The sequence below is a fragment of the Peromyscus californicus genome, unplaced genomic scaffold, assembly GCF_007827085.1.
Source record: "Peromyscus californicus insignis strain IS unplaced genomic scaffold, ASM782708v3 Scaffold_22__1_contigs__length_63687245, whole genome shotgun sequence".
Taxonomy (NCBI): domain Eukaryota; kingdom Metazoa; phylum Chordata; class Mammalia; order Rodentia; family Cricetidae; genus Peromyscus; species Peromyscus californicus.
Window position 1 is genome coordinate 3,745,967 of NW_026294525.1, and position 26,534 is coordinate 3,772,500.

The following is a 26,534-nucleotide window of genomic DNA, read 5'->3' on the forward strand; positions in this document are numbered from 1 at the left end:
AAAGCCCCCCATTGGCGGAAGGTTTCTGCAGCCAGGTCTGTAAGGCTGTGGCAACCTTTAGAGAACAAACGTGGTCATTATTCTCCATGCTGCCTTATCCTCTCCTGAAATATTTTAAAACAGATTGCTGTGGGTTTGGCTCTGCTTTTATCTAGACTGAACACATTTGACAAATCGCAGGGAGCGCAGTTCCGGGCGGGGAGGATGGGGATGTGTTTGTGCTGATGTGGGAGCCAGAGCTGCTACGTTACAGGCTCTTGACCAAACACCACTCAAGCCTCCCCTGTTCCAGGAGGATGCCTGCAAATCGTCTCCTGTCACAGGCACTGACAGGATCTTGGAGTCAGACAGAGACAGGCGGAATGGAGACTGTGGGGCCATGTGTCTCTCTTGCCTGTTCTCTCTCTCTGTCTGTCTCTGTCTCTTTGTCTCTCTCTCTGTCTGTCTCTCTGTCTCTCTCTGTCTGTCTGTCTCTGTCTCTCTCTCTGTCTCTGTCTCTCTCTGTCTGTCTCTCTGTCTCTGTCTTTCTCTGTCTCTCTGTGTCTGTCTGTCTCTCTCTCTGTCTCTGTCTGTCTGTCTCTGTCTCTCTCTCTGCAGTAGTTTCTCAGTGCCAGGCAGACACAGAGAACTAACTGTAGCATTCAGACTTCACCTCTGCTGACCACACTTAGTTACACACGTTCTAATTACTGTGGGCACTTTTCACACGGAGACATCTTGAAGCATGCTTCTCTGGATCCATATTTCTACACTCAAAGGCACAAGACATAGAATCAAGATCCCATATGATCCCAGAAAAGGATTCCTTCTATTAACCATGTTTAGTCAGGTTTTCTTCACACTTGAACACCCTCCCTTAATATACCCAAGTCACCGTGGACTTCCAAATCCAGCAAACTATTCCCAAGAGGATCTGCTGAAACAATTTTTACTGGTTTTATTTTTATTTTTGAAAATAGCTAATCCCTAGAGCCTCTGCCATGTTTACATTTGCTGTCCTTTTTGTGGTAGTATTTTATTTGTACTGAAATGTGATATTTTATTCGTATGTAAATAAATAAAGTTTGCCTGGAGATCAGAGGTCATAGCGAGCCATAAACTGAAGTCAGGCGGTGGTAGCCCACACCCTTAATCCAATCACATGGCAGGCAGAGTCTCTGTGTGTTCAAGGACACAGCCAAGCGTGATGACACACGCCTTTAATCCCAGTACCAACCATAGAGACCTGGAGGTCTGTATAGACAGGCAGTGACAAGGAAGTGATGTGGTTGGGCTTAGAGCCAATGAGAAGGCAGAACAGGAAGGCAATAAAGGCTCAGTTTAGACAGGAAGAGGCTCTCTTGGGAAGCTACAGTGAGGTGGTGAGCTAAGGTTAGTTGGCGGCTATTGCTCTGATCTCTATGGCTTATACCTCTGTATTTGGCTCTGTGTTTATTATTTAATAAGACTGTTTAGAAATTCGTCTGCACCTTTTAGAACTGCACAGAGTCCATCTGGGATGCTCTTGATACCATTCAGAATTCACCCTGCTGGTGGGATGCCTTCCTCACCTCCCCTGAATGGCAAACCATCTGTACCTAAGCTGTAACCATCCAGACAGCCTTTCAGGATTGACAGGAATAGGAGCTCTGCTTTCTATTTCTTAATCACTTATGTGCTATTTGCACATTTCCTTAAAGTGTTTTCTGTCCATCTAAATCTCCCCCGTTTGATGTTAACAACCTTTGCCTGACAATTGTATGTAGTGCAGAATTGCTGGGCAGTGTGTGTGTGTGTGTGCGCGTGCGTGCGCGCGCACACGTGTGTATCCTATCATTAGATATCCCCAGGTCTACTTAAGTTCTTGAGGGACGCCCAGGGCTCCATTGTTTGTGTGGCTTGAGGAAGCCATCAGAGGTCAGCGTATGATACCTGAAGACACAACAGAGGTTGGTACCACTGCTTGCATTAACTGGGATGAGGCCTTGAAGGATGAACAATGTCTGCATCTGTCCAGATAACCTCTGGACAGGAAACTGAGCAGAGACGCAGAACCCCCTGGGTGAACATGAGCAGGGCTCAGCGGCTGCCCTAGACCATGTTCATCACATCAGTGTGATGATGAGCATTTACTTGCCAAGCTGTTTGTGTTCATCACACATCTAACTCTTGCTGACCTCATTCCATCTGAGAACTCCTGGGAGTCTCTAGGAGAGGCTGCAGACACTCATTAGGGGTGAATGCAAAGCCACTACTTTGGAAAGGCCAGAAAGCAGGTTAATATAATTGAAGCTCCTTGTCACTCATCTGGTTCTGCAGGAAAAGCCAGAGAAAGAAAAAAAAGGGGTTGGAAACTAATCACTGTAGCTGCTGAGGTCAGGGGCAGCAAGATGTAGCCAGAACTCTGCAGAAACAGATACTGGACAAGCTCCCATCAGGAGAGGTACTTAAGTCCAAGGATTGTGAACACACCCAGCAGACCACGCAGCCACAGATCTGAGCTCCAGGCTGACATCTTTCTCCAGAGGGTTCTGATTCTGCTAAGTCCACACGGAATTCTACAGAGTGAGTCCCATGTCTCCTCACCAGCATCAGGGGTAAGGGGACTAGCCTGAGCCTCTGACCCACCGTCTCACGTTTTTTCACCCTCCACTTTGAGCTGCCAGGATTTGAAAACTGTTCTCAGTCCCAGATGTTAGGTCTGGGCTGTGGCACAGGTGAGGGTCCTGGAAGGCGGCCAGGGACGTAATCTACCCTAGCATCTGCATGGGATGGATCCCCACTCCTCAGCTCAGACCAGATCACCCATGCAGCCATGTGGAACTGTCCCCACCAAGGCCGGTGCGCCCTCTGCCCCACAGTCCAGAGGACCTCAGTGTGCCCAGCACTACCGAGGGTACTCAGCCCTTATATCCAACAGTTGAGTATGGTTGTAGGTGGCAGACGGAGGCTTCCACACGGGACTAGAAGGGAGTGGTATAGAATGAGTCAGGCAGCTGAGGAAAAGGCTGTGAGGCACAAATGGCCAGGCCTGGGACAGCTCAGAACACAGGGAATTGGCTGCTCTGAGACATTCCTCTAAACTACAGCACCGCTCCCCTCCCCTTTACAGTCACACTCAATCTGCACGACACAGGGCAGCGTTTCCTATGTGTTTCCACCGCTCTGCCTCTACGAAGCCCCTGCTAAGGTACACACTGTTCTTCTCAGTTCACAGATAAGCAAGCAAGCGCTGAGAGGTTAAGCCACGGGCTGGAGGTCACACAGCAAGAAAGCACAGAGCAGGCAGGGGTCTAGCAGAGTAGCTGCTCCCCGCCACCCCTGGCACCCTAGCAGCAAGGCCTCTGTGTGCCTCTGAGCCTTGTCTTCTGTATCCATCCCAGAACTCCTGATAACGAGGACCATCTGTTAGGTCTAGGAAGACCCTCAAGCCCAGTATATGAAGAGTGGCTGTGCACACACTGTCCTGCATGACACTGTGCCGTTCTCACCATCTGCCCAAGTATGACAAGGAAGGATCAGGAAAGCTAGAAGGCTAGCCTGGACCACCAGCGGCTGTGGAGCATCTTGGGGGCTCAGAAAATGAACCCCAAAGTGAAGCTCCAGATGACAAGGTTCCTCTGGCCTCTCATACAGTTGCGTCTCGCCAGGCTTCTCTCTAGAACAAGTGAGACGCTAGACTTCCTGCTGCCCATAGAGTGCAGAGAAGCCAGGACCCCTTTCCCCGCAAGGCAACCTCAAAAACCAAATGGCTACTGCCACCTACCTTTCCCGGCAGGAGCCTGGCACATTGATTCTGACCACTCGTGTGATGGTGGGTCCCAGGACACTTGTTCAAGAGATGGGGGTCCTGGGAGGGATGCAGACTGGGGGAGCCTGTGGCAAGCCTGGCTGAGGCCCTGGTCTCCTCTCACCTTCTTCCACTCTCTCAGCCCCCCCACTGTCTCTCAGCCCCCCCACCGTCTCTCAGCCCCCCCACTGTCTCTCAGTCTCCCCCACCGTCTCTCAGCCCCCCCACTGTCTCTCAGCCCCCCACCGTCTCTCAGTCTCCCCCCACTGTCTCTCAGCCCCCCACCGTCTCTCAGCCCCCCACCGTCTCTCAGGCCCCCCACCGTCTCTCAGCCCCCCACCGTCTCTCAGCCCCCCACTGTCTCTCAGCCCCGTTTTTGTGGCCTGGACTGTTTCTTCAAACCCAAGAAACGTTACCAGTGTCTTTGAGTTTTCACCTGAAGACTCTTGAGCTGTGTACACATGTGACTGAGCCCATCAGTTATACCTCCTGCTCACCTATCTGTTAAAGGGTGCCAGTGTGGCCCTCAGGGTGGGGAAAAGGGACTGCATACTGTCCGCTGCCCTTGGAGAGGCCCAAAGCTGAGGTGGGCTCATGCATCTCAGAGTCTCTAAATACTGACTGTTCCCCTTCAAAACAGCACCCCACTCCAAAAAAGAAAAGATTTTTAAATCACTAAAATACTACGCATCTACTGTTTGCAGAGCCAGCCTGCTGAGGAGCACGGGGTGGAAAAAAAGAATGCCCCTCTCCTGCCCACCTGGGAGATGAGCACATCTGACCCATCTCCTTCCCTTGCTTCTAATGCAACAGGCCATCCTGGGCTGCTGTGCACTGTTTAATTAGCTCCCTTCCCCTTTAAACTGAAGCATCCACCATATCGCACAGGCACAACCGCACTGCTCTGGCTGAGTGCTGCCCATAGCTGCGGGCCAGCTAGCTAGCGTGATAGAGAGCTTCCTCGGGACATCTGTCAACACGACCGAGGGGTGCAATTCCTAAAGTGGAGTTGACTGGATAAAGATCATGGACTTTCACATTAAGCTGGAATTAGGATGGGATAACTTCAGACCAGCATCCCAGGGTGCCATCAATTCCACTGAGACCTTGCCAAGGTTAGAGGTCAGCAAATCTATACCCCATCCAAATGTGCAAGGTATAAAAGAACCAGCTTTTTGTTTTATCCCAATACCACAAAAAAAAAACCAAAAAACAAAAACAAACAAACAAACAAAAAACAAAACAGGTATGAAGACACTCTCAGGAAGCAAGAAATCTGTGCTCACAACGGCCTGTCAGAGACAGGAAGTCTGGTAAAGAATTGAAGTCCTTGCTGGATGCCACTGAAGCCGATAAATACAATCTCAAAATAAACACAAATCCGTTAAGACTAGAATTTTATGTAATTATCTTTCTTCTTCTGTTTTTCTAAACAGTCCTATCTTTTATGCTCATTTTCCGCACAGAATGAAAAGTGTATAAGATTCAAGGAAAATAAATAAATTGAGATTTTTCCTACAATTCAGCAAGTGCAATCGTGGTGGGAGTTCAGGGGGCTCTTGGCAGGGGAAGGGAGGGAAGGGACAACAGTTTGTGCGAGCCTGGCAGACCCCCAAGGACTCGGAGAGCATTCCCAAAGCCTGTCCATCCCCTCTGGAGACCGTGTGGGCATGACACGAGGGAGCTCTGCGCTGCAGTCAGTGACTCGGGGTTCTGAGCAGGACACTGGCCTGACACTGCTCTAGAGCAGCAAAGCCCCCTGGCTGTCAGCCCCATCATTTGTACAATAGACGGCTGCATCCAAAGCACTGTGGGAGTCACAGAGCACCCGTCCCCTGCTTTGAGGCTTCAAACAAAGAGTCCTTGTACATCCCTGATGTCCTAAAAAGCAGGTGTCCATGAAAAAGCCAGATAGAACAGGTTCCCCAAACCTCCTGGTTGGACGACCACAGGAATGAGTGGAATGCTGTGATGGGCCAGTTTTATGAGATGCATGGATTCCACACTTATGAGATGAGGGCCTAGGAGGCCTCCCTGGAGGAGGGTGTGCAGAGTTTTGGGTCCCTGGAGGAGGGAGCTCGGGGACTGACTAGCTGGCCTCATTCCCCAGGGAGAAGAGCGTACTCCCAAAGGTCACTTAGCTAGCCACAGGTCAGGTCCAATACCCACTGTGGATAGGCACAGGGGCTCAGGCAGCAAGAGCCAGTGCTTTCCACCATCTGTGGCCCAGCTAGTGAAGAACCAACCCCTCATTGCTATAGAGACCCTTAAACGGGCTGGAGTGAACAGAAGGAAGGGTGGTCTCTCTTCCTGGAAGTCGAGGGGGGCAGGAGTCCTGATTCTTACACTCTGGAGTCAAAACACAATGTTGACAAAATGAGACCACATGTGTGGCATCCCCTGCCCAGGAAGAAGGGATGGCAAGCCATGGCTGCTCCTAGGCAGGTCCTGGGCACCACCACACTACACTGCAGGGAGACCAGAGAGGAACACCTCAGGTATGAATGCTGAGCCAACGCAGTAAGTGCATCTGAAAGTCCCTGGTGGAGAAACACCAAGTAAACAAGAGCCTACTGAGTACAGTCAGCACCTTCCAGCGTGGCTGGAGCTCTAGCTGGGAGCATAGCGCGCAGCCCGGGGGACTCAGACACACATTTGCTGTCATTCTCTCTCCTGCTTTACCCCAGGATGAGGAAAATGGAGAATGCCAGAATAAGGACTCGGCTGGGTTCCACACTGGCAGCCACTGACCTCCACGTCTCAGATCTTCTCGGAGTGTCTGATAACACCCCTTTCCCATTCCCTCAGCATCAACAACTGCTCCCCGAGGCTTTCATAATCCGCAGCCAAGGTCCAAGGCAAGCAGGCAGCACACCTGCCTTCACCAAGGGCGGACCTTGGTGGCTGCTAATGAAACCCGATTCCCAGCCTTCTTTAGGTTACTCCAACTAGAGGTCTGTTCTCCGGCCTTTCCTCTACTCAGACGCGCCAGGTGACCCAGTTCTATCAACAGGAAGTGACGATAAGCTTTGAGGGGACTTTCAAAAAGCTTTCCTGACCATAGGGACACAAGCACTTGCAATCCACCTCTTCCTCTTCCTCCCTTCAATATGGACGCTATGGCCTCGATCACAAGGCAGCCAAGCATGAGAATAAAAAGGCAAGTCACAGAGCACAGAACACTAAGACAGTGGGGGAGGGGGCAGGCTTTCCATAACCACAGTCCAGCTGCCAGGCAATGCCTGAAAAACCGACATCAGCACACGGCCTGCTGTGAGAGAGGCGAGCAACAAGAACTAGGCCTTGACTCGGGGTGACTGCTGGAGCACAGCACTCAGTCACATGCAGTGACTCGATCACCTGGTCACTAAGCAGCAGCTGTCACATCTGTCACAGGCTGTCACCATCCCCCAAACTGCCTCAAGGTCCCACTCAGCATGGCTGTACTTACACTGGACAGGGTAGGCCACTCAGGAAGGAGCACCAAGGTGTGCCCCAGGCTCACCAGAAAGAACCGGCTAGGACCAAACATCTACAAGATGGTTGGAAGCAGGGCAGGGATCTAGACAGGGTTCTGGGGTTCAGATGTGAGTGACAATGCTATGTGAAGGCATTCTCCTGCATTTTGGGGAATCTCAGTGCTACAGAGGGGTTCAGCAGCAACGTGTTCTGAGGGGTAGGAGTGTTTAGGTATGCTCTGACACAGTTCCTCTGGAGACCGAGGCAGAATGCGCTCAAATTCAAGGCCTATCTGGGCTCCAGAGTGGATTCCAGGGGAACTTGGGAAATTTAATAAGATCTATGTCAAGAGGAGTAAAAGGGCTGGAAGTGCAGTTCTGTGGTAAAGTGTTTGCTTAGCGTGAGCAACGCCCTGGTGCGATCCTCAGCATCTCGGAGAACAAGTGCCCAGCCCTGTACCCAGGGAGGCTCATCTCAGGACTGCTCATCAAAGAGGGGCTGTAGGCTGGCCTGGGGCAGCTGCATTTGCCCTGGAGACAGCGTAGTCAGGGCAGCTCTGGGACAATGGTCACCCAGGTCCTGGGACATCACCGTGCTCCCTGCCAGAGACTCAGTGTCCCATCCTCCATGCCCCACGCCCTCAGGGTAGGAGGTCTTGCTTGCAGCAGGCCTGACTGAGCATGGGCCACTGTCTCTGACTCCATGACCGCATTCCCTATCAGAACCAAGGAACAAAGCCAAGCCAAGCCGGCAGTTCAGAGGGCTGTGGGGGCCTCAGGCCACATACATGCGAGCCTGACTTTACCCAGTAAGATGCTCATAATCCACTCGGTCCCACGAGAAGTCACAGCGATTCTTGGCTGAGGTCTCAGGTCCCATCTGAGATCTGCATAACTATTCCAAGAACAACAGCATAGGGACAGTCTGGCCCACGGGTTTCCTCCAAATCATGTGCCCAGCACACACAACCCTGTATGCACATCCATGTGAAGGAGTCCGTTGTGGCTCCACGCATTCCCATCCTGGGGCCTGCCATCTCATCACCCCACTGGCATCTTGGGGACCACAGCTGCTTACCTGGGACTTTCACCTTCCCGTTGGTCAGCTTGGTGAGCTCCTGCCAGGGAAACTGCTCTGGCCAGTTGGCGAACAGTCCCAGCTTTTGGGCCCAATGTAAAGTCCCCCCTGGGAGAGCCTAGTGAACACGCAGTGATACAACAGCCCATTTCACAAGGCCTCAAAGCTTAGCCGTAGAGGCAATCACAGGCTCTGCACAGGCCAAGCACCCTCTCCGGTGTCTCCTGCACACTCCACTCTAGGCCTCTCCACTGTGAGGCAGCCTTTCTCATCGGGGATGTTCCGCAGAGACGGTCACGGGTGAGGAGGGAGGTGGTGCCAAGGGCCTCTGGACCAGGATGACTCTAGTAGATCTACAGTAGGTGTGTCTTTGACAAGCTCACGAAGTGGACTTTTTCTAAAGCAACCTCAGGGGGCACTAGCTGGGTGTGACATGTGAGTCTGTGGCTCTGCTGGAGTGGCACAGCAGCAGTTTGTATTCTTAGACCACATTCGCTTAGACCAGTCACTTCACACGCTAGAAGGATGTTCCTAGGAAGCGGGACAGTGCTTTGAATAGTAGCTTCACTTTTTTTAATAACTGAAAGATTGTAAATTACTGCAGAAGTTCCCTGAATTGAAACTGATACATGGAAGAAATTAAATGAGGCCTGAGCTTCCTTGGGGCTGAGCCAGGCAGAGAGAAAAATCTAATTATTTCTTCTAGAATGAAATATTTCCTGACTCGCCTCTGAATGACATGATCCTATCTGTGAGGCTGGAGCTAATGGCCCGCACCCCTGCTGCTCATCTGTGGGATAAACCGTACGGCCAGCACGCTGCGCTCATACTGCCACAGGACCAGAACCCTGACCCGATGTCTCAGTCCATCACCACCGTTTCCAGGCCAAGCAGTAAACCCTGTGTGGTTGGGGGAGGGGACGGTGCTTGTTCCATGCTAAAGTAAGTCTGGGCTCTGTACATGTTGGGCTTCTTAACTTAAGAGGCCATAAGCAGAAGTGACCTTTCAACCAATCTATGTGTAGTTTATGAAGACACGAGACCAGAAGAAAATACAGCAGTTTTGTGCAAAAGCAGAGAATTAAAAAACAAATGATGATACTTTGAGACTCATATGCCTTTCAGCAGTCCTGATAAGACCACGAGTCTGTGCAGGTTAGATCACATGTGAGTGCAAGTTAGACCACATGTGAGTGCAGGTTAGACCACGTGTCTGTGCAGGTTAGACCACATGGGAGTGTATCCCCTGCTTTGGGGACCCTCTGCTTCCTGTGACCTCAGCAATCAAACCACACAGTTCAGTCAGAGTTGGGGCACAGAGAGGGAGTCTTCCATGTTCCCATGGGGGCACAGAATGGTGACCCCCACATTCCTAAGGGGGGGTCTAGAGGGCAGACTGCATTCCTGCAGGAGGGGGTGTCATGGGGACCCTTACCTAGCCGATTGCAGGGGTTCCGCTTGAAGAGGGCCCTCAGCAGGCTCTGCGCCTCCATGCTGAGGAACTGTGGCATGCCCAGCTTGGCTCTGGAAGACAGAATGGAATGCAGGTGAGAAGGCGGGGGCAAAGATAAGTGCAGTCTCCAGTTCATCCGGCCACTCTGCTTGCAGGGAACAGACCCCCAGACACGGAGCAGCAGTGCCTGCACTCTGGTCCGAGCACCCCGTCTTGCCTTAAAACTACATGAAGACACCAAAGAGCTTCAGCGTGTGTGGCTTGTAGCTGGCTGTTGACCATATTCAACATTAAAAGTGTGAATTTTTCACAACTGCTACTTAACAGTCCATTTGGACGACCAAAGCAGCAATAGTGATTCCCTGAGCACCAACAACATGTTCAACGGAAATTGTTTTTCAAAACAGAGTTGTCCTAATACAAAGTTCCTCTGAGCAAGAGAGGTTACTAGTGGTTTAAGTTTGGTGAGTTCCTTCCCGGCACCCTGGGAACAGTGGGTCTCTTATCTTCCCTGGCAAAGGCTGCTGTAGAACTATGGAGAATGTCCGAGAAAGAAACATCCCAAAGGGAAGACTGGACCCTGGAGTCCTTGGACCTTACTCAGGACCAGGCACTGAGCGTGGGCTGACCTGCAGCCTGAACAGGCATGGGCCCATGTGGGTTTGCTGGGGTAGCTCCAGCTTCCATCAAAAGTAAATCAAGTTCCCATTAAAAGCCAGGGAACAGGGTGTCCCCACAAGAACACAGGTACAGCTATGGCAGCTACCCCGTGGTCACCGCGGATCAAGTGCTGCCCTGGAGGAGCCACAGGGGGATTCTGAATATGCAAGGCTTTGGGGTGTGCCCTCGCAAAGAGTTTCCTCCATCCCCCTTTTATCCCGTGTATACGGGAGGAAGCTACAAAGGTGTGGCTTGCAATGTTTGGCTCCTCCCAAGTCTAGCAATGTCCTTTTATGCCAGTATTCTGGTGGTGGTCACAAGGACAGCGCTATGACTTTCCCACGGAACCCTGGCTGATTCGGGGTTCCCGTCTCCCCACCTCTTGCTCTTCTCTGATGCTCATGCCCAGCTCATCTAGGACTTTACGGCAGATGGCCAAGGGTTAGCCAGTGGTCTGACCACCTCTTCTGTGGTCCTGAGAGCACCCCTGCATCCAAACGATGCCAACTCCAGTCCCGGGGCAGGGTATAGGTAACCATGTGCAGGGTCAGCAGGAAGAGTGGAAGCCTTGCACCTGTGCCCTCTCTGGAATGCCTCAAGTTCTCAAGCCACCTGGAAGTTCACTGTTTCCCTATCTGGAAGCCAGCACTGAACACTCTACGTGAGTTTATCTCGTCTAAGTCTGAAAGTTCATCAGAATTCCCCAGTGGATATTCCAGGACAGCCAAGGTTCCCACGCACAGCCGGCTACACTCCATCCATGGTGATTAGGAGAGAGCAGACGGCTCCTCCCCAACACCACGGCTCCCACTAGAACCCAGCAGCCCACTTCCTCCTCAGCTACAGACACAAAAGCCCAAGGCTCTGCTCCGCGTGGAGTTCTGAGCCGTGGAGTAGGTCCCCACACTCACTTGAGGATGAGGGCCATTGTTTCCTTCCTGTCCTTCCCCTGGAATGGCAGGGACCCTGTGAGCATCTCGAACTGCAGAGAGAGAAAAACAGAGCAGATGAGCTTGTTCTTTCACCTCCAACCCCATCAGCCAGGGCGACAGCAGCCACACGGAGAGGCACTGGGGACCTTGGCCGCCAGGTTCCCCTTCGTGAAAGATGACCACGGTGAATGATTTACATGTGGTGTAGGGACTCCCTTTCCCTGGTGGGTGCTGAGGAGAGCTGCGGCAGGAGAGGGGTCAGAAGAGGAAGAGGAAGGCCAGGGGAAGGAGGAGGAGGAGCGGGAGGGAGACCACTCACACTGACCCCTGCTATATCTTTATCTGTGATGGGGACGATCCTGGGTACAGCCCATTAATAACATCAGATGGGGACAACATGGACCAGTGATCTCTCACACAGACTCCCACACATGAAAACGCACTGGCCAGGAAGGGAGTTGATATAAGGCGAGGCCTGAGGGCAGCCCTTGCTGATCATGAGTTTCTTATTCACAAAAACAGTATTGATTCTGTGGGCTCCAGAGGCTGAGGCCTGGATCTTATAGTCACCATAACTACCACCTCCTCCACCACCTCCACCACCACCTCTATCACCACCACCACCTCCACCACACACCTCCATCACCACCTCTATCACCTCCACCTCCATCACCACCACCTCCATCACCTCCACCACCACTACCTCCACCTCCACCACACACCTCCATCACCACCACCTCCACCACCTCTATCACCTCCACCTCCATCACCTCCACCACCACCTCCACCACCACTACTTCCTCCATCACCTCCACCACCACCTCCATCACCTCCACCACCTTCACCACCTCTATCACCTCCACCTCCATCACCACCACCTCCATCACCTCCACCACCACCTCCACCTCTATCACCTCCACCTCCATCACCACCACCTCCATCACCTCCACCACCACCTCCACCTCCATCACCTCCACCACCTCCATCACCTCCACCACCCCCACACCCCCAGCATTGCTGTTGTGAGAGAGGTGAAGGCAGCATCAGCAAACCCCTGTCATAAACATGAGATAGCAATGTTCACAGAAATGTGTGACAGCGCCCACTGTGAGCACCTTTCGCTTCTATCTACATGAGGAGGCAGCAGCCTGGCTGGAAGTCTTTAATCGGTCACATTAAGCCTGCGTGTCTTGATATTTTCCCTGCACCTGCCTCTGTCCCTTAACAGCGTATGGTCCAGTGTCTTTGCTTTGCATTGTGAAAACCCTGGGAGACACAAGTACAAAGACCCAAGCAGTTGGCCTAATGCCATCATTTAAAGACACCCACTGCACTGACCTCCTACTATGTACAACTGATCATGACATAAAACATCTGTCACACCATGTTATATGTGGATGAGCCAACATTAAACAAAGTACCTACTGTTGAGTACTGAGGATGTCACCAGTAGATCCTACTAACAGAATACATTAGACCAGTGGTTCTCAACCTGGGGGCCAAGTGACCCTTCACAAGGATCGTATATCAGATATCCCGCATATCAGATATTTACATTACACTTCATAACAGTAGCAAAATTACAGTTATGCAGTAGCAACAAAATAACTTTATGGTTGGAGGATACCACAGCCTGAGGAACTAATTAAAGGTTCGCAGCGTTGGGAAGGTTGAGAACCATTCCACTCAACTGAAATGTACCTAAGCGTTACCTGAACTTCAGGTGTGATAACACATTAACTTTTCTCATTGCTGTAAAAAACAAAATCAACTCAAGGAAAGCAGAGTTCACAGGCAGCCAAGGTTGGCATGGAAGGTAGGAGGCAGGGGCATGAAACGCTGCTCACACTGTATCCACAGTCAGGAAGCAGAAAGAGGTAGATGGTGGTGCTTAGCGGGCTTCTTATTCTCTCCCCCTCCAGTCTGTGGATGGTGCTGTCCGTATCTGTGGTGGGTCCTCCTCAGCTAAGCCTCCCTGAAAATGCCCCCACAAACACATCCAGAAGTGTGTCTCCTAGGTGGCTCTGAACCCAGCTGAGGCGATAATGAAGGGCAACCAGCACTGACAGGCTATCAGAGTGAAGTTATAAACTTAGAGAGATAAGGTTACAGTCTTTAATCTTCTCCACGAGTGTTTGACAGTTTCACACATTTACATATGGGTCTTAGTCATTCCACTTCCCACGTAAACATGTCATGAGCGTGGGAGCGAGACTGGCTGGAGAGGAGGGTTTCAGTGGAAGAGGGATGGTTACAATTTATTGTTGGTCTTCTTTTTGTAAACCCACTTTTAGAGGACTGAACAAGCCCCTGCCAGTGCAGGTATCTGAAGATCACCCTGTTACACTGAACTCACTGCCCGTCTGCAGACAGAGTGCCAGGCTGCAGGCAATAAGCAAACGTATACGCAATAAAAGGCGGGAGCAACGGAGTCCAGATGAGAGTTTAAAAATAGACAAACGTAATTAAAACGGAAGGCTGGACGCTCTGACGCGGAGATGAGCGACTCGACTGATGAACAGGATGAGCATTCATAAGCTGATTATAGAACTTACCGTCTCAAAATAGGCTGCGGTGAGGGGAACCTTGCTGTTTGGTTCTTCCTTTGAGTCTATTCATGGCGCTCATGAATCCCCATTTCCAAGAAAGAGCCTGTGACTACACAGAACGAGAAGGATTCTTCCCACCTGCGGCCATTTAATCCTTACTGCAGAAATGGAGCCCCCCTCCCTGTCCGGGTGCCTCGGTGCTGATTGGCGCCCCAGAACAATGTGTGGCAACATCCATTTAGCGATTTCTTCCTGGCTTTCACTGGTGGCTGTAACAGAGTCCACGCTCTCTGCCCATTCCTCCGCTTTCCCTCTCTCCCTTCATGTGCTTCATTTCTAGGTCTGCATGGCAGAGACCCACACAGGGGCACACAGCGATGCTCGCTAAGTACCTCTTCTTGATGATGTGTGACAGTGATGAGACCTCTGCTTTGGAAGCCTCTCTGGCTTCATCTCCAGACCCTAAGAGCCTGCAGAAAGGGGATCATTTCTGGGTGATGCTCAGGAAATATCTGTCCTTTATGTCTCGGCTCGGGGCCTGGTACACGGCTTCCCCCGATGAGACCTGTGCCCTGGTTTTAGAAGCCACCACGGCTCTTGAGCGAAGTGACAGCAGCCAAGATTCCCTTGGCTCCCACGGGAAGCACACACGCATGGGTGACACTCCAGGTGGCTTCATGAGATACTGATGAGCTTTACGATGCTCCCAGGATGACAAACGGTACTCCCCAGCTGCAGTCCTCAGACCCCAGGAACTGGTTCCAAAGTCAGCAGTTTAAATTGCCATGGATCTGGGCACTGGTGCCGCCTGCACCTAGTCTGAGGAGGTCTAGTCTGAGGAGGTGGGTAGCTAGCTAAGGTGGTCTTGGCTCAAGGGAGTCTGAGGAACCCAAGGTCGTGGCCAGCTGGAGAAAGGTGTGAACACACTTTCTCCTGCAGCCTCCTGGTAGTTGCCATGAGAAGATTCTCTGGAAGGGGGGTCTTCACAGGAGTCTACATCCAAATTCCCTTGGTGGATCAACATTCTTAAAAAGAAACCACAGTTTGATCTGAAAACTCTCCTAAGCCACAGAGACCTGAAATAGCAGTAGACCCAGTGTAGGGTGTCTGGCCACAGGAGCTCCTGTGTCGGGGAGGGGCCTGGGCTCACAGGGGCCGGGTTGCTGACCTAGCAGTTCCCAACCACACTTCACCCCAGGACAGGGCATCCCCAGTGCATCCACTTGGGTCTTTTCTCTGACAGTCCACAGATCACCCAGGCAATAAAGCCTATGCTGAGGCAGAGTTGGTATCAGCAGCAAACCCCAGCTGCAGTGAAGAGCTGGGATTGGTGGAGACCAATAGACTGTGACACCTTGACCAAGGTCTGGGTATAGTAGGGTTGGGATGGTTGGCAGAACTCTGAGTAGGTCTTAGTCAGCTGGCTCTGGTGTCATATGATTGCCGTGGGCCCTCCCGAATTTCTGAATAACAGGCACAATATGCTGTAGATAGTGATCTACACTGACCTAAGGCTCTGTAATCAACAGATGGCTCAACATTCAGATGTGGACACAGGCTCTTGCATCACTTGGGGGCCAGTCCCCCGTCTACGTAGTTATGAACAGCACACATCTCTCCAGGCCACTTTAGAGGTCAGGCCTGCTCAGGCTTCCTAAGTCCTCATTTCCATCATGGGGCTCAGGATTCCTGACTATAGAGCACCTCACAAACATTAGCAGTCCCCAAACGGTCTCTTGAGCAGGTGAGGTAACAACACACTCATGTCCTACTTGCACCTGAGAACTGGATAGTAACTTCTGAGGTTACCCAAGGAAGCACTGGGAAGCTGAGGCTGCCACAGTCAAGCCTAAGAGAAGCTGGTCATCACGTGACCAGTCGGGCCAGAAACAGGGGATGTGGGTATTAGGACCTGCTGCTCATTCTTCTCAGAGCCTTGATTTTCATTTCTGTCCTGTCGTGCTTGGAGATCGGGAGTTTCAGATGAGGGTGTCCCAGAAACCCTCCAGTGACATGTGGTCTTTTACTGTGGCCGGTGACACTGTGCCTGCTTTATGCTTTGTGAATAAATTCCAGCTGTCGGTGCTGGAATTCCTGACAGCATTTTCCCAACTGTACCAAGGCGTGGTATGCAGAGTCCTTCTAACTAAAACGAAAGGACCTTCAGGCCGATTAATTGCTTTTCTCTGAGCTGTGGTGAAATGTCCATTAAAGGAACATGATGGTTAATCTCAATGGTCAACTTCACTGGATTTAAAATTTTCTAGGGCCGGGCGGTGGTGGCGCACGCCTTTAATCCCAGCACTCGGGAGGCAGAGCCTGGCGGATCTCTGTGAGTTCGAGGCCAGCCTGGTCTCCAAAGTGAGTTCCAGGAAAGGCGCAAAGCTACACAGAGAAACCCTGTCTCGAAAAACCAAAAAAAAAAAAAAAATTTCTAGGAGACACAATTTTGGGTATGTCTACAATGGTGTTTCCAGAGAGAGACTCTGAGGAGGGAAGACCCTCCCCTGAGTGTGGGTGGCACCATCTCACGGGTTGGGGTCCTGTTCAGAGGAAGGAGGAGAAAACCAGCTGAGCACCAGCATTCCCCCCTCGATATTTCCTGGTTGCATGTACAATGTGACCAACTCCCCAAAGCTCCAGCCACCACCATCAGGGCCATTCTAGCGGCCACACCTTCCCCAGCATGACAGTCACCCTTACACGGTGACCCACAACTGACTCTTGCTTCCATAGCTGCTGTTGTCAAGCACTTTGTCACAGCAGCAGGACAAGCTGCTGAGCCATGCCGGGAGGGAGGGTCAGTTCTGTCTTTCCTGCTGAGAAGGCTGTGACCGTCACAGTAGGGAAGGGATGGTGGTAGGCAGGGCCTGTTCACGACGGGTCGGCTCAGGAAATGCAGACTGATGAACGCTGCTGCACATTTTTCCATTTTTATTCAGACCTGGACCCTGGCCATGGATGCTCCTGCCGACATTCAGGTTTAGTCTTCTTCTCTCAGGGTCTATAGAAAAGCCCTCACAGACACGCCAAAGTGTGCCTCATTAAGGTGCTAGACATTACTTTACCCAGTCAGACTGATGAATGAAATCAAGTATCATGCCATCCCACGACTGAGCCATTCAGGAAGACTGTCCTCTATGTATGAGAACCTAGACCACAATGGTTCTGGTGGGTACCTGTGGTAGCCACTACAGTAAGCACACCTTTGGGAGCAGGAGCTAGCTCCCGGCATCAGCTTTGCAGACTCTGGGAGAGGGGGAGACCCAGGCAGGGTAAAGATTGTGAGGCATGCTGTGTGTGGGACCGCTGTATTCCCATTGTCCTTGGGAACCAGACTCAGTGCAGGGCTCCTGTGCCAGGGAGTCTGGGGCAGGTGACATGACATCTGAGTTGGGGGACGTTTGCAAACATTCACAGTGACAGAAGAGAGATGTAGTATGCCAAGAGTGCCGAGGAGCTGCAGAGAGGGAACCAGGGACAGTCTGGGGTCAGGAAAGGTACACAGAGGTAGTTCTTGCCCAGGACTATATGGGGAAGCTGTCTGGGAGGACTTAATACCAGAAGCCTGCCTGGCCCCCTGTTCTTACCCCTCCCCCCATCAGCTGCCTTGCCAGAAAGCACAGGAGTCCATGACCTCCTTCACAGGACCAAGGTTTGTCTGCAGCACTGCTGTGTAGACCGTTTGCCACCACCACAGCTGCTGGAGGCAAGGGGAAGCCTGGACATGCAGTAGGGACAGCCCGCTCCCAAAGGGGCTGCGGTTTCCAGGAGTGTGGGGCTGCAAGGACAGGACCACGCCTGACCTACAGCCCAGAGTCAGCAAAGGAGATTTCAGACCTTCCAGAAAAGCCTGCAGGAAGGGAAGGGAGAAGGACTCCAAGGAAGAAGCATCACCCCCCATCCCCCTTTTTCCTACCAGCAAGCATGCATCACCCTGCCAGAACAGTGGTTCTCAACATACGGGTGAGACCCCTACAGGAGTCTCATATCAGGTATCCTACATATCAGATATTCATATAAGGATTCATAGCAGTAGTAAAATTATGGTTATGAAGTAGCAACGAAATAATGTTATGGTTGGGGGTCACCCTAACATGAAGAACTGTATTAAAGGGTCACAACATTAGGAAGGTTGAAAACCATTGTGCCAGGGGATAAAGGAAAACAGTGCTTGTGTGTGAGCACAGTTATCTGTGCAGAAATCACCTTGAAGAGAGCAAAGTTAACTGTCTCTTTAGTATGTGCAAAAAAGACCCTTTCAATCAGTAGGGGAAGGCACTTTGAGACAACCCTGGGACCATAGGACTTGGCTGGTGGCCTTCAGGGGAAGAGACCCATATTCTAGCCGCTGCCCTCCAGGGTCTGAATAATATACGCAGCATTATTGCCACCTCTGTGATATTCATTCCTCACGCTGCACCACTAACTTGGGAGAGGGTAAGGCTATGGCATTCGGTAAGCTTTCCACCCCTCAGGGTATTGCTTCCTCCCTCTGCAGCCACTTCCCAGTTTCTTCAGGGTGGACAGGACCTCCTCGGATCTCATGGAGCAGAATTTGTGACAGTCTTAAAAAGAGGTAGAAATGTTGGAGCCTTGGATTTCAGGGTATCACAGCCTCGAGCTCCAGCCTAAGGTGCAAGAGAGAGGAGCTGATGATGGCCACCCTCCATTCTTTCATGGGATGTGACACATTGTGATGCTCCATGACCAACCTTTCATTAAGATCTGACAGGGAAGGGAACATATGGTTCTGCTCCTCATTAAGAGGGCGTCTATCTCCTACTACTATGAGTTAAACCCTCTCCTCAGCTGGCTGGCTGGAAGGGCCCCAGAAGTTAGCGGCTTTACATAGCCTTGGGGCTAGCTGAGGACCAAGTATTGGTGACCATGGCTCCTTGAGGCTTCAAGACATCCCCAGGGGCAAATCTGAACCAGAACTGTGGGTCCCACAGGGGTGGAGGATGACAGGTGTCTGTGTCCATGAAAGGAGCATGTTTGGATGCACAGGACCATGTTGAGAGCCTTTTTACCACACCTACTGAGGGTCTCATAGTCCCAGCTTCTTCTGGGAAGAAGAAGAAACTAAGAGATGTTGGGAAATGCCGTGACCCTGATTGTCATTGGTGTTAGATTCCTTGTGTACTTTGGGCCTTGTGAACTTTGCATAATTCAGGCTTAATGTGCTTCCAGAGCCCAGCAAGTTCCTGAGGCTAAGATCTACAAAGATGGGAATTTTTTAAAGATTCCAGAGCAACAGAATCTGGCCTACAGGGAGATGCGAAGGGTCAATGAACATGCTGTCCTGCTGGGGTGGGAAGAGGAGGAAGGGAGGAGCATGCCCAGATTGGAAAATGGGTACCCTTTCTAGATGCAAATATAAAACTGGCTAGTTCCATAAACACTTTGGTGCATACCAAATTTTACAACTAAGCAAAAGGGTCTCATCTGAAGTAAGAGAGATATGTTTAACAGAGAAGCCACTGCCTGTCTTCACATTCTTGTTCAATCTGTGGTGCTAAGTATGATGAAGAAGGCCTGGTCCCATCTGAACCCCACTGCCATTTTCAGAAGAAAGAACCAGGACAGTCTCGGGGGAAGGCTGCTCTAAAATTCATTGCTCCTCCCGAGCAGGTAAGAGGCGGAGCCAGGGCCTCTCAAGCCTTGATTCCTCTCCAGTTTCCAGTCTCTGGATCAAGCTGGGATGAGGAATTCAGCTGGGGAACAGCCACCTTTACAGAGTAAACCAGGGGACACAGCCTCACCATGAGCACACCAAAGGACCACCAGTCAGCACTCTGCGTGTGTCCCCGCCGGTTCACCACCTCAGGAGCCATGTATTCGATAGTCCCACAGAACGAATAGGCTCTCTTGTCGTGGTCGATGGCCTCCTTGCTCAAGCCAAAATCTAAACATAAGCACAACACACAGCACTGCCTGAGTCTCTGAGCCACAGTCCCATGTCTATGTAGACAGATCCCATGATGTACATCGCTTCTCTCAGAGACTAAAGGGCCTTGTGTACTTTGCCTAATTCAGGCTTAATGTGCTTCCAGAGCCCAGCAAGTTCCTGAGAGGCTAAGATCTACAAAGATGGGAATTTTTTAAAGAGCCTCAAATACCTACCCCCCCACCCCCCAGCCCCACACCATGTGCCTTGTCACAGTAGGAAGTGGTTAACTTCTTGGCAATGAACATGAATTCCCAGAAAGCCTTTCCCATGTATCAGCACGGGGTGACTGCAGGTTGAGGGGCCCAGATGGAGAAAAATGAGGTGCAGTTCTTGCAGGCAAGAGGAAAGGAAGCATGGAGGGCACCCGAGTGGGAAGCAGGTCCTTGGCAAGTGGACTCTGGGTTATAGTACATGTGGAGACCTGGCCAGGACCAGTCAACGGGCAGGACAATGGTGCCCAAATATGGTCTAGAACCTGCGAACAGATTATCTTGTAGTGTGAAGGGGACATGTAGGCATACAGTGCAAATCCTGAGGCAGGGTATTAAACAGATAGTCCAAATGACCTTCAGACTCTGTGTGGAGGCGAGAACCAGAGACCACAGATGCTGGCACTGCAGGGGGAGGGGCTCCATGGGGAGCTGAAGAACTCAAGGCAAGGGATTCTCCCCAGGGGCCAGTCTTGATACCGAACAGCTCCAAAACAGTAAAGCGATAAATCATCTGTTTCTCATAACTTCTTGTAGTAGCCACTGGAAGCTGGGGTACACACGGGCAGTGATGGAAGCCCCTGGAAGCTGGGGTACACACGGGCAGTGATGGAAGCCACTGGAAGCTGGGGTACACACGGGCAGTGATGGAAGCCCCTGGAAGCTGGGGTACACACGGGCAGTGATGGAAGCCACTGGAAGCTGGGGTACACACGGGCAGTGATGGAAGCCCCTGGAAGCTGGGGTACACACGGGCAGTGATGGAAGCCCCTGGAAGCTGGGGTACACACGGGCAGTGATGGAAGCCCCTGGAAGCTGGGGTACACATTGTTTGCAGCTGGGCTGATTATATCAATGCTGCAAGGTTTGGATATAAACAAAGGCAGCTGGGCTGCTGCTGTAGGAGACAAGGCTAGGGCCACTGAACCGGCCCTGTGCCTGCCTCAGAGGAGCATGGGCTCAGGGCATCTAGTTAAAGGCCCAGTGATGCTGAGCAAAGCCTGGAAGGAGCCTTAGGCAGGTGAACAGAGGAGTTGATCTAGAAGTCTGAGTGTGCCCTTGCTGTGAGCACACACACATGAGAGGCCAGCACTGCCTGAAGGAGTCTTTAGGGGAACAGAGGAAGTATTCCAGAAGTCGGAGGTCCCCCTGCTATGTGTACACATGCAGAAGGCCAGCACTTGGGCACCAAAACTTCACTCAGGTCAGAGATGAGACAGGGGGCTGTTAGGAGGTGGTCCACAAATTTATCAGGGCTGATAAGGGAGATAAGGCTATTATTATTATTATTATCATTATTATTATTATTATTATTATTATTATTATTATTATTATTATTATTATTTTACCAACCTGTGATCTTAATATGTCCCTCTTCATCCAGGAGGATACTGAAAGAAAGGAAAGAAAACAGACTTCAGAGAGAGAAATAAAGACAGAGCGCTCACAGTCCCCTGGCACACAGAGTCAGAGAAAAGCCCCATGGAGCTGAGAGGCCCTTGCTCAATGCCTGAGCTTCTGACACGGCTGCATCCTGGGTAGGTTTTCTTACGGCAGTCTGTGTCCAGTAGCCTGGGCCAGCTCAGGAATGGAACAGAAGGGTGTGGTATGAGCCTGGGGGAGGGGAACCAAGGAGCCTGGTCATGGGCCTGCAGGGCTGCGTGTTCTTGAGTCATCAGATTGGAACCCTTGGGCCCCTTCCAAATACAGAAGAGTGGGTTCTTTGACTGTTCTGGCCCATAGATGTCCACAGCCTCTACAGAGGAAATTCCCTGACCCTGGGAACCCTTGGTGCCCAGAGAACCTCTTCTCAGAATCTCAGACTCTCTTGGGGCTGACCTCAGCACTTGGGACCAATCCTGGTCTCTGGTGAGGGCCACGCATAGCTGGGGTTCAGCAAAGGGATTCTGGGCTGCCTGAGGCTTCATCCTGTGATGGAACCTGGGGCCAGCCTGGCAGTACCAAAGCCCCTGGGCTCCTGGCCTATTTCCCAGTGAGCCTTCACATCATGAGCAGACCTTTGGCCTTGCTCTTCCTAGTTATCCCACAAAAGTAGAGAACGTCCCATGATGGGAACGTCCCATCATCTGCTCCTCTCCCTTGCACCCTTGGCTGAGTGGCTCTGCCACCCTGAGACGCGGGGCTCCAGGATTTCTACCTGGTTCTAGGACTGTCATAAATCCTGCTCCATGAGATCCCCGGAGCTACCATTCACCCTAAAGAAATGTGGAAGTGGCTGGAGAGGAAGGGAACGACACCCAAGGGGTGGGGAAGCTGCCCCAAGCCTAGATTTCCACTCACGCAAGGAATTCATAAAGCTTCACATCCATAAAGAACGGGTTTGCCAAGACTGGGCGAGGCGTGCAGAGTGCAGCTGGGGTAGCCACAGCTCTGCAGGCTGCAAAGCACTCTGGTGATGGGAGTGGTGAGGGTCCGTGACACTTGAACTTGCTGTGGTCACCTAGCTGTGCCCTCGGCCACACATGAAGGGTAAATGTTTCTCTCTGTGTTTTTACAACATTAAAACTATTTGCCACAGGTTTAAGAATATCCAGTGTTTTCTGGAAAAGGTTATGGTACATTAATTAAAATGACAAGTCATAATTAAAGAGGCAAATGTTTTCATCTTTGCTTCTCGGTCACACTGAATCTTTGCCCAGAAATGAGCAACTTTTAAGATTCATTCCCAAATAATTCTAATTGGACCACAAAGTCTTTGTCTTTATCCCGTAATTAAATGTCACTGTCTTCAGCTTCAAGAACCATCCCAGCCTTCCCGAGTGAGTGGGGTCCAGGGCCTTGATGTGCCAGAGTGGCTCTGACCACACAGAAGCCTTCCATAGGAGTCAGAGCTGTAGGCATAGATTTGTATAAGGCTCATGAACTCCGTGTTACTTAATGTGAGGTAAACTCGTGATAAGCTTCGCATGAGCCCTGGGAACATGTCACACGCAGCCCCTGCATGAAGATCATCAGAACCCTAAACCCCATTACTTTGCAGGGTAGTTCCTGTCTTCATGGAGACTAGATTAATAGATGACTCTAGAAATGAAAACATTACAGATTCTCAGCCCCCAATACACACTGACCTGGGGACCCTGGCCACCATCCCACAGCTGATCCCTCGAGAGAACTAATCTGACCCATCTCCTAGTTAGCCATCTCAGAAGAGGCTAACTGATCATGTTCCTGGAACTCAGGGCAGTCGCTAGAAGGTACCCAAGCCTGAATGGCAACAGGAGGAGGAGACGGAGAGGCTGGGGATGGGGACAAATGTCTTGTGTGACATGGTTCTTGGTGGCGAAAGCTGCTGGACGGGGGAGGGACATGTGCCGTCAGTCTCAGGCCCCACCTGTCGGGTCACCTGTGTATGCTGAAGAACATGCCTGGCCTCACACATGGGCACTTCGACCATGGTACACAGGCCCTGCATTTGCTGAGCACCTGTGCAGGGTGAGGAGCTGGCATCTGCTCAGTCCTCTTAGAGCTCCAGCACAGGACCCACCCACATGACACTGTGCCCAGCCCACTGTTGAAGTGGACTTGGGAAACAAATCCTAGGTAACAGCCCCTGGCGTGGGCTGGCAGCAGATGCCCGAGTAGGCTGTGAATGCCTTTCTTCTTACTTCTCTGGCTTCAGATCCCTGTAGATGATCCCCAGGCCGTGAAGGTGGTCCAGAGCCAAGGCCAACTCAGCCAGGTAGAACTTGACATCCTCCTCAGTGAACATGACCTAGAGGGTTGGGAAAGGACCACGGTTCAGCTTGTCCCATGTGCTTGTTTCAAAGCACTCCCCAAAGGAACCAGGGCTGTGACCCTGGCTCTCCCACGACACTCTCCTGCCACTCCTAAGGCAGGAGCATCCTCACGGTTGGAGGTTGTGCTCTCATGGAGCTGATTTTGGTCAGCCTTGTGAGGGCAACCTCATCCCACCGCCAACCCGCCCTTACCCTACAATTGCTCAGATTGCAGTTCAACCTGGGCTCCCATCTTATTAGGAATGCTCTGGTGTGAATTCATGATGGATGTTACAATTCAAATAACCAAACCACACTTGTAGAGGTTGAAGGACTACAGAAAATGGGTCTCCAATTTCACTTTTCTCCCTCTCCTGACTTTCCCCTGGGCTGATGTGCAAACTGGCAGCCTGATCACCTGCCGTCTGCACAGAGGGATGCATTCTGCCAAGTACAATGTGTTGGTTGGAGAGGGGCCTGTGATTGTTGGAGTTGGTGCTGCATTCCAGGCCAGTTAGAGTATCGGGACGCCTTGGAGCCAGTGGCCTTCAGAACACTGGCTCACACTGCTTTGCCATGTCCTGCTCATATCTTGTAGTCATATCAGCAGGAAGGCAAGTCCTTACATGATCTTATATATATACATGCACACACATATGGATGTGTTTACACATATGTGCACAGAGGCCAGAGGTTCATCTCAGGTGTCTTCCTTGGACACTTTCCACCTCTTGTTTTGAGACAGGAAATCTCACCAATTTGGCTAGGCTTGGCTTGCCCTGGGATGTCTTGATTCCATACCCTGGAACTGCTCTCCAGTGTCGAGAGGACAGGAACGTGCTGCTGAGCCAGCCTTTGGCGATGGGTGGTAGAGATCCTAACTCAGGTCCTTATGCTTGCACAGGAAGTACTCATTCACAGGGCCATCCCCCCAGGGCCCTCGCAAACCACTTTCACATTTACCACGAGATTCGTGTTGAAGAGACTATAGTTCATATTATCACTGAATTTTCTTTGAAAGCAGACACACAAAAAACTCACATGCAAACTGAGTGTGGCATGGAACCAGAGCTAAAATGAGTGAGCTATGGGACAGTGTGGTGAATGTCACCAGCCAAGTGCTCTCAGCTCCTAGTAAGGACACCTGTCTTGGGTCCTGTGACGTGCCAGCTGGGACCCCTGGGACCCCTGGGACCCCTGGGAGCTAGCCCTGGACTATGGATCCTCTCCACCCCCCCAGCACCCCTCCACCTCTATTCTATTTCCCACATGTGGCTAGCACCTCTCCTCTTGCCAGTGTCTTTTCTGGATGCATTAACCAGTGTTTTGCACAGTTAAATCCCACCATGAGCCGAGTTCCCTTTTATGACTGGATGCATTTAGTACACAGAGAGCCATTATCTCTTTCTGCTTTTCCAAATCTCAGGGTACATCTTGTATAGTTCCCAAATCCACTATTAATCCACTGCCCACAGGTGAGTCCTTGAAAGCAGGCATGGTGGTCACACACAGCAGGCTGCTGTCCAGTGCTCTGCTGAAGGAAGAGAATGCCAGGAAAGGCTTTTCAAGTTGCCACCCACCTCCCAAGACCCCGTATGCCCAGATGTGGCCACTTTATCCCTCTGCAATAATAGGTCTCCCATGCCCCATTGTGAGGAGCTCCAGAGCTTCTACCAATCATTTTGGTCAAGAAGCCCAGCTACAGATTACCTCACTAGATGCTGAACAAAAGAGGAACACAGAAGGTCTGGTTTTCTGAGCTAAAAGAAGTAGAGGATCCCATCAGCAGAGCCCAGAATTTCCCCTACATGTGCCATTGCTGCAGGGCCTCCAGGAAACGAAGGGAGAACAGCTCACAGTCTCCAGGAGCCCTCTCTCACCTGGCCACATGCTCTACCTTGAGCTCCTATCTATCTGGAGTTTTAAGCAAGGTACATCTACTGAAAACCTGGAAAGGCAGAGGGAAGGAGGGGGTGATTTGGAAACCACTGTCACGGGCAAATCAAAAGTTGGAAAAAAGTGAGGAGCATTCCCTCAGCATGCTGCCAGACTTCTTATTCTTTGTACTGAGCCTTACAGAATCATTCAAAGGAGAAGACAAGAATGTTGTTGCTGTGGACAGCATTCTGGATTTCCCCATCCCACAAAGATAGCTCAATGCTCCTCAACTCATGAGGGACATGGGACCTTCACAGTACGATTCTGGAGCATTCTTACTTCAAGTGTTTGTACACAAAACTAACTCTGCAGCTAGAAGCCAATGAAGCTCACCCAGGGAGCAAAGACCTGACAAGATGCTCCTAAACACAAACACACAGGGATGGACCACTGCCCAGAGGAGAGGTTCACATGGCGTTAACTGTGCCTTCCAAGGATGGTAAGTGAGACGCCATCAAATACAGCCATCCCCAAATGTCATCACGAACTTGGTTAGGTTAGCTGTGCAGATCTTACCCTATAGCTCAGGCTGATAGTGAAGTCAAAATCCTGCCTCAGTTTCCTGAATTTCCTGGGTTAAAAACCATGGCTAGTTTTGTGCAAGTTTTTGAAAACTGACACACATTTACCACACATTTGTAAGACATCATATATCACACACTTTCCATCACACTGACCAAATATCACACACCACACATCCTGTACTACACCACACGTTACACACATTCAATGTCCACACCACACATCATACACATACTACCTCGCACGCCCATCTCCCTGGATGCTCTTCCCTTCCTG

General features: G+C 51.2%; 1 protein-coding gene across 6 annotated transcripts in view; it reads right to left on the bottom strand.

Annotated features, from left to right (window-relative positions):
* Rps6ka2 (ribosomal protein S6 kinase A2) overlaps positions 1-26,534 on the bottom strand; it is a 263,912-nt gene that overhangs the window by 37,679 nt on the left and 199,699 nt on the right. For all 6 annotated transcript variants that reach the window (XM_052750789.1, XM_052750791.1, XM_052750792.1 and 3 more), the window contains 5 exons: positions 23,688-23,794; positions 21,415-21,452; positions 19,665-19,807; positions 11,330-11,400; positions 9,741-9,829 (listed from right to left, as the gene is read on the bottom strand). In XM_052750789.1, the coding sequence (XP_052606749.1) occupies positions 9,741-9,829; positions 11,330-11,400; positions 19,665-19,807; positions 21,415-21,452; positions 23,688-23,794 (448 nt within the window). The remainder of the gene's footprint in view (positions 1-9,740; positions 9,830-11,329; positions 11,401-19,664; positions 19,808-21,414; positions 21,453-23,687; positions 23,795-26,534) is intronic.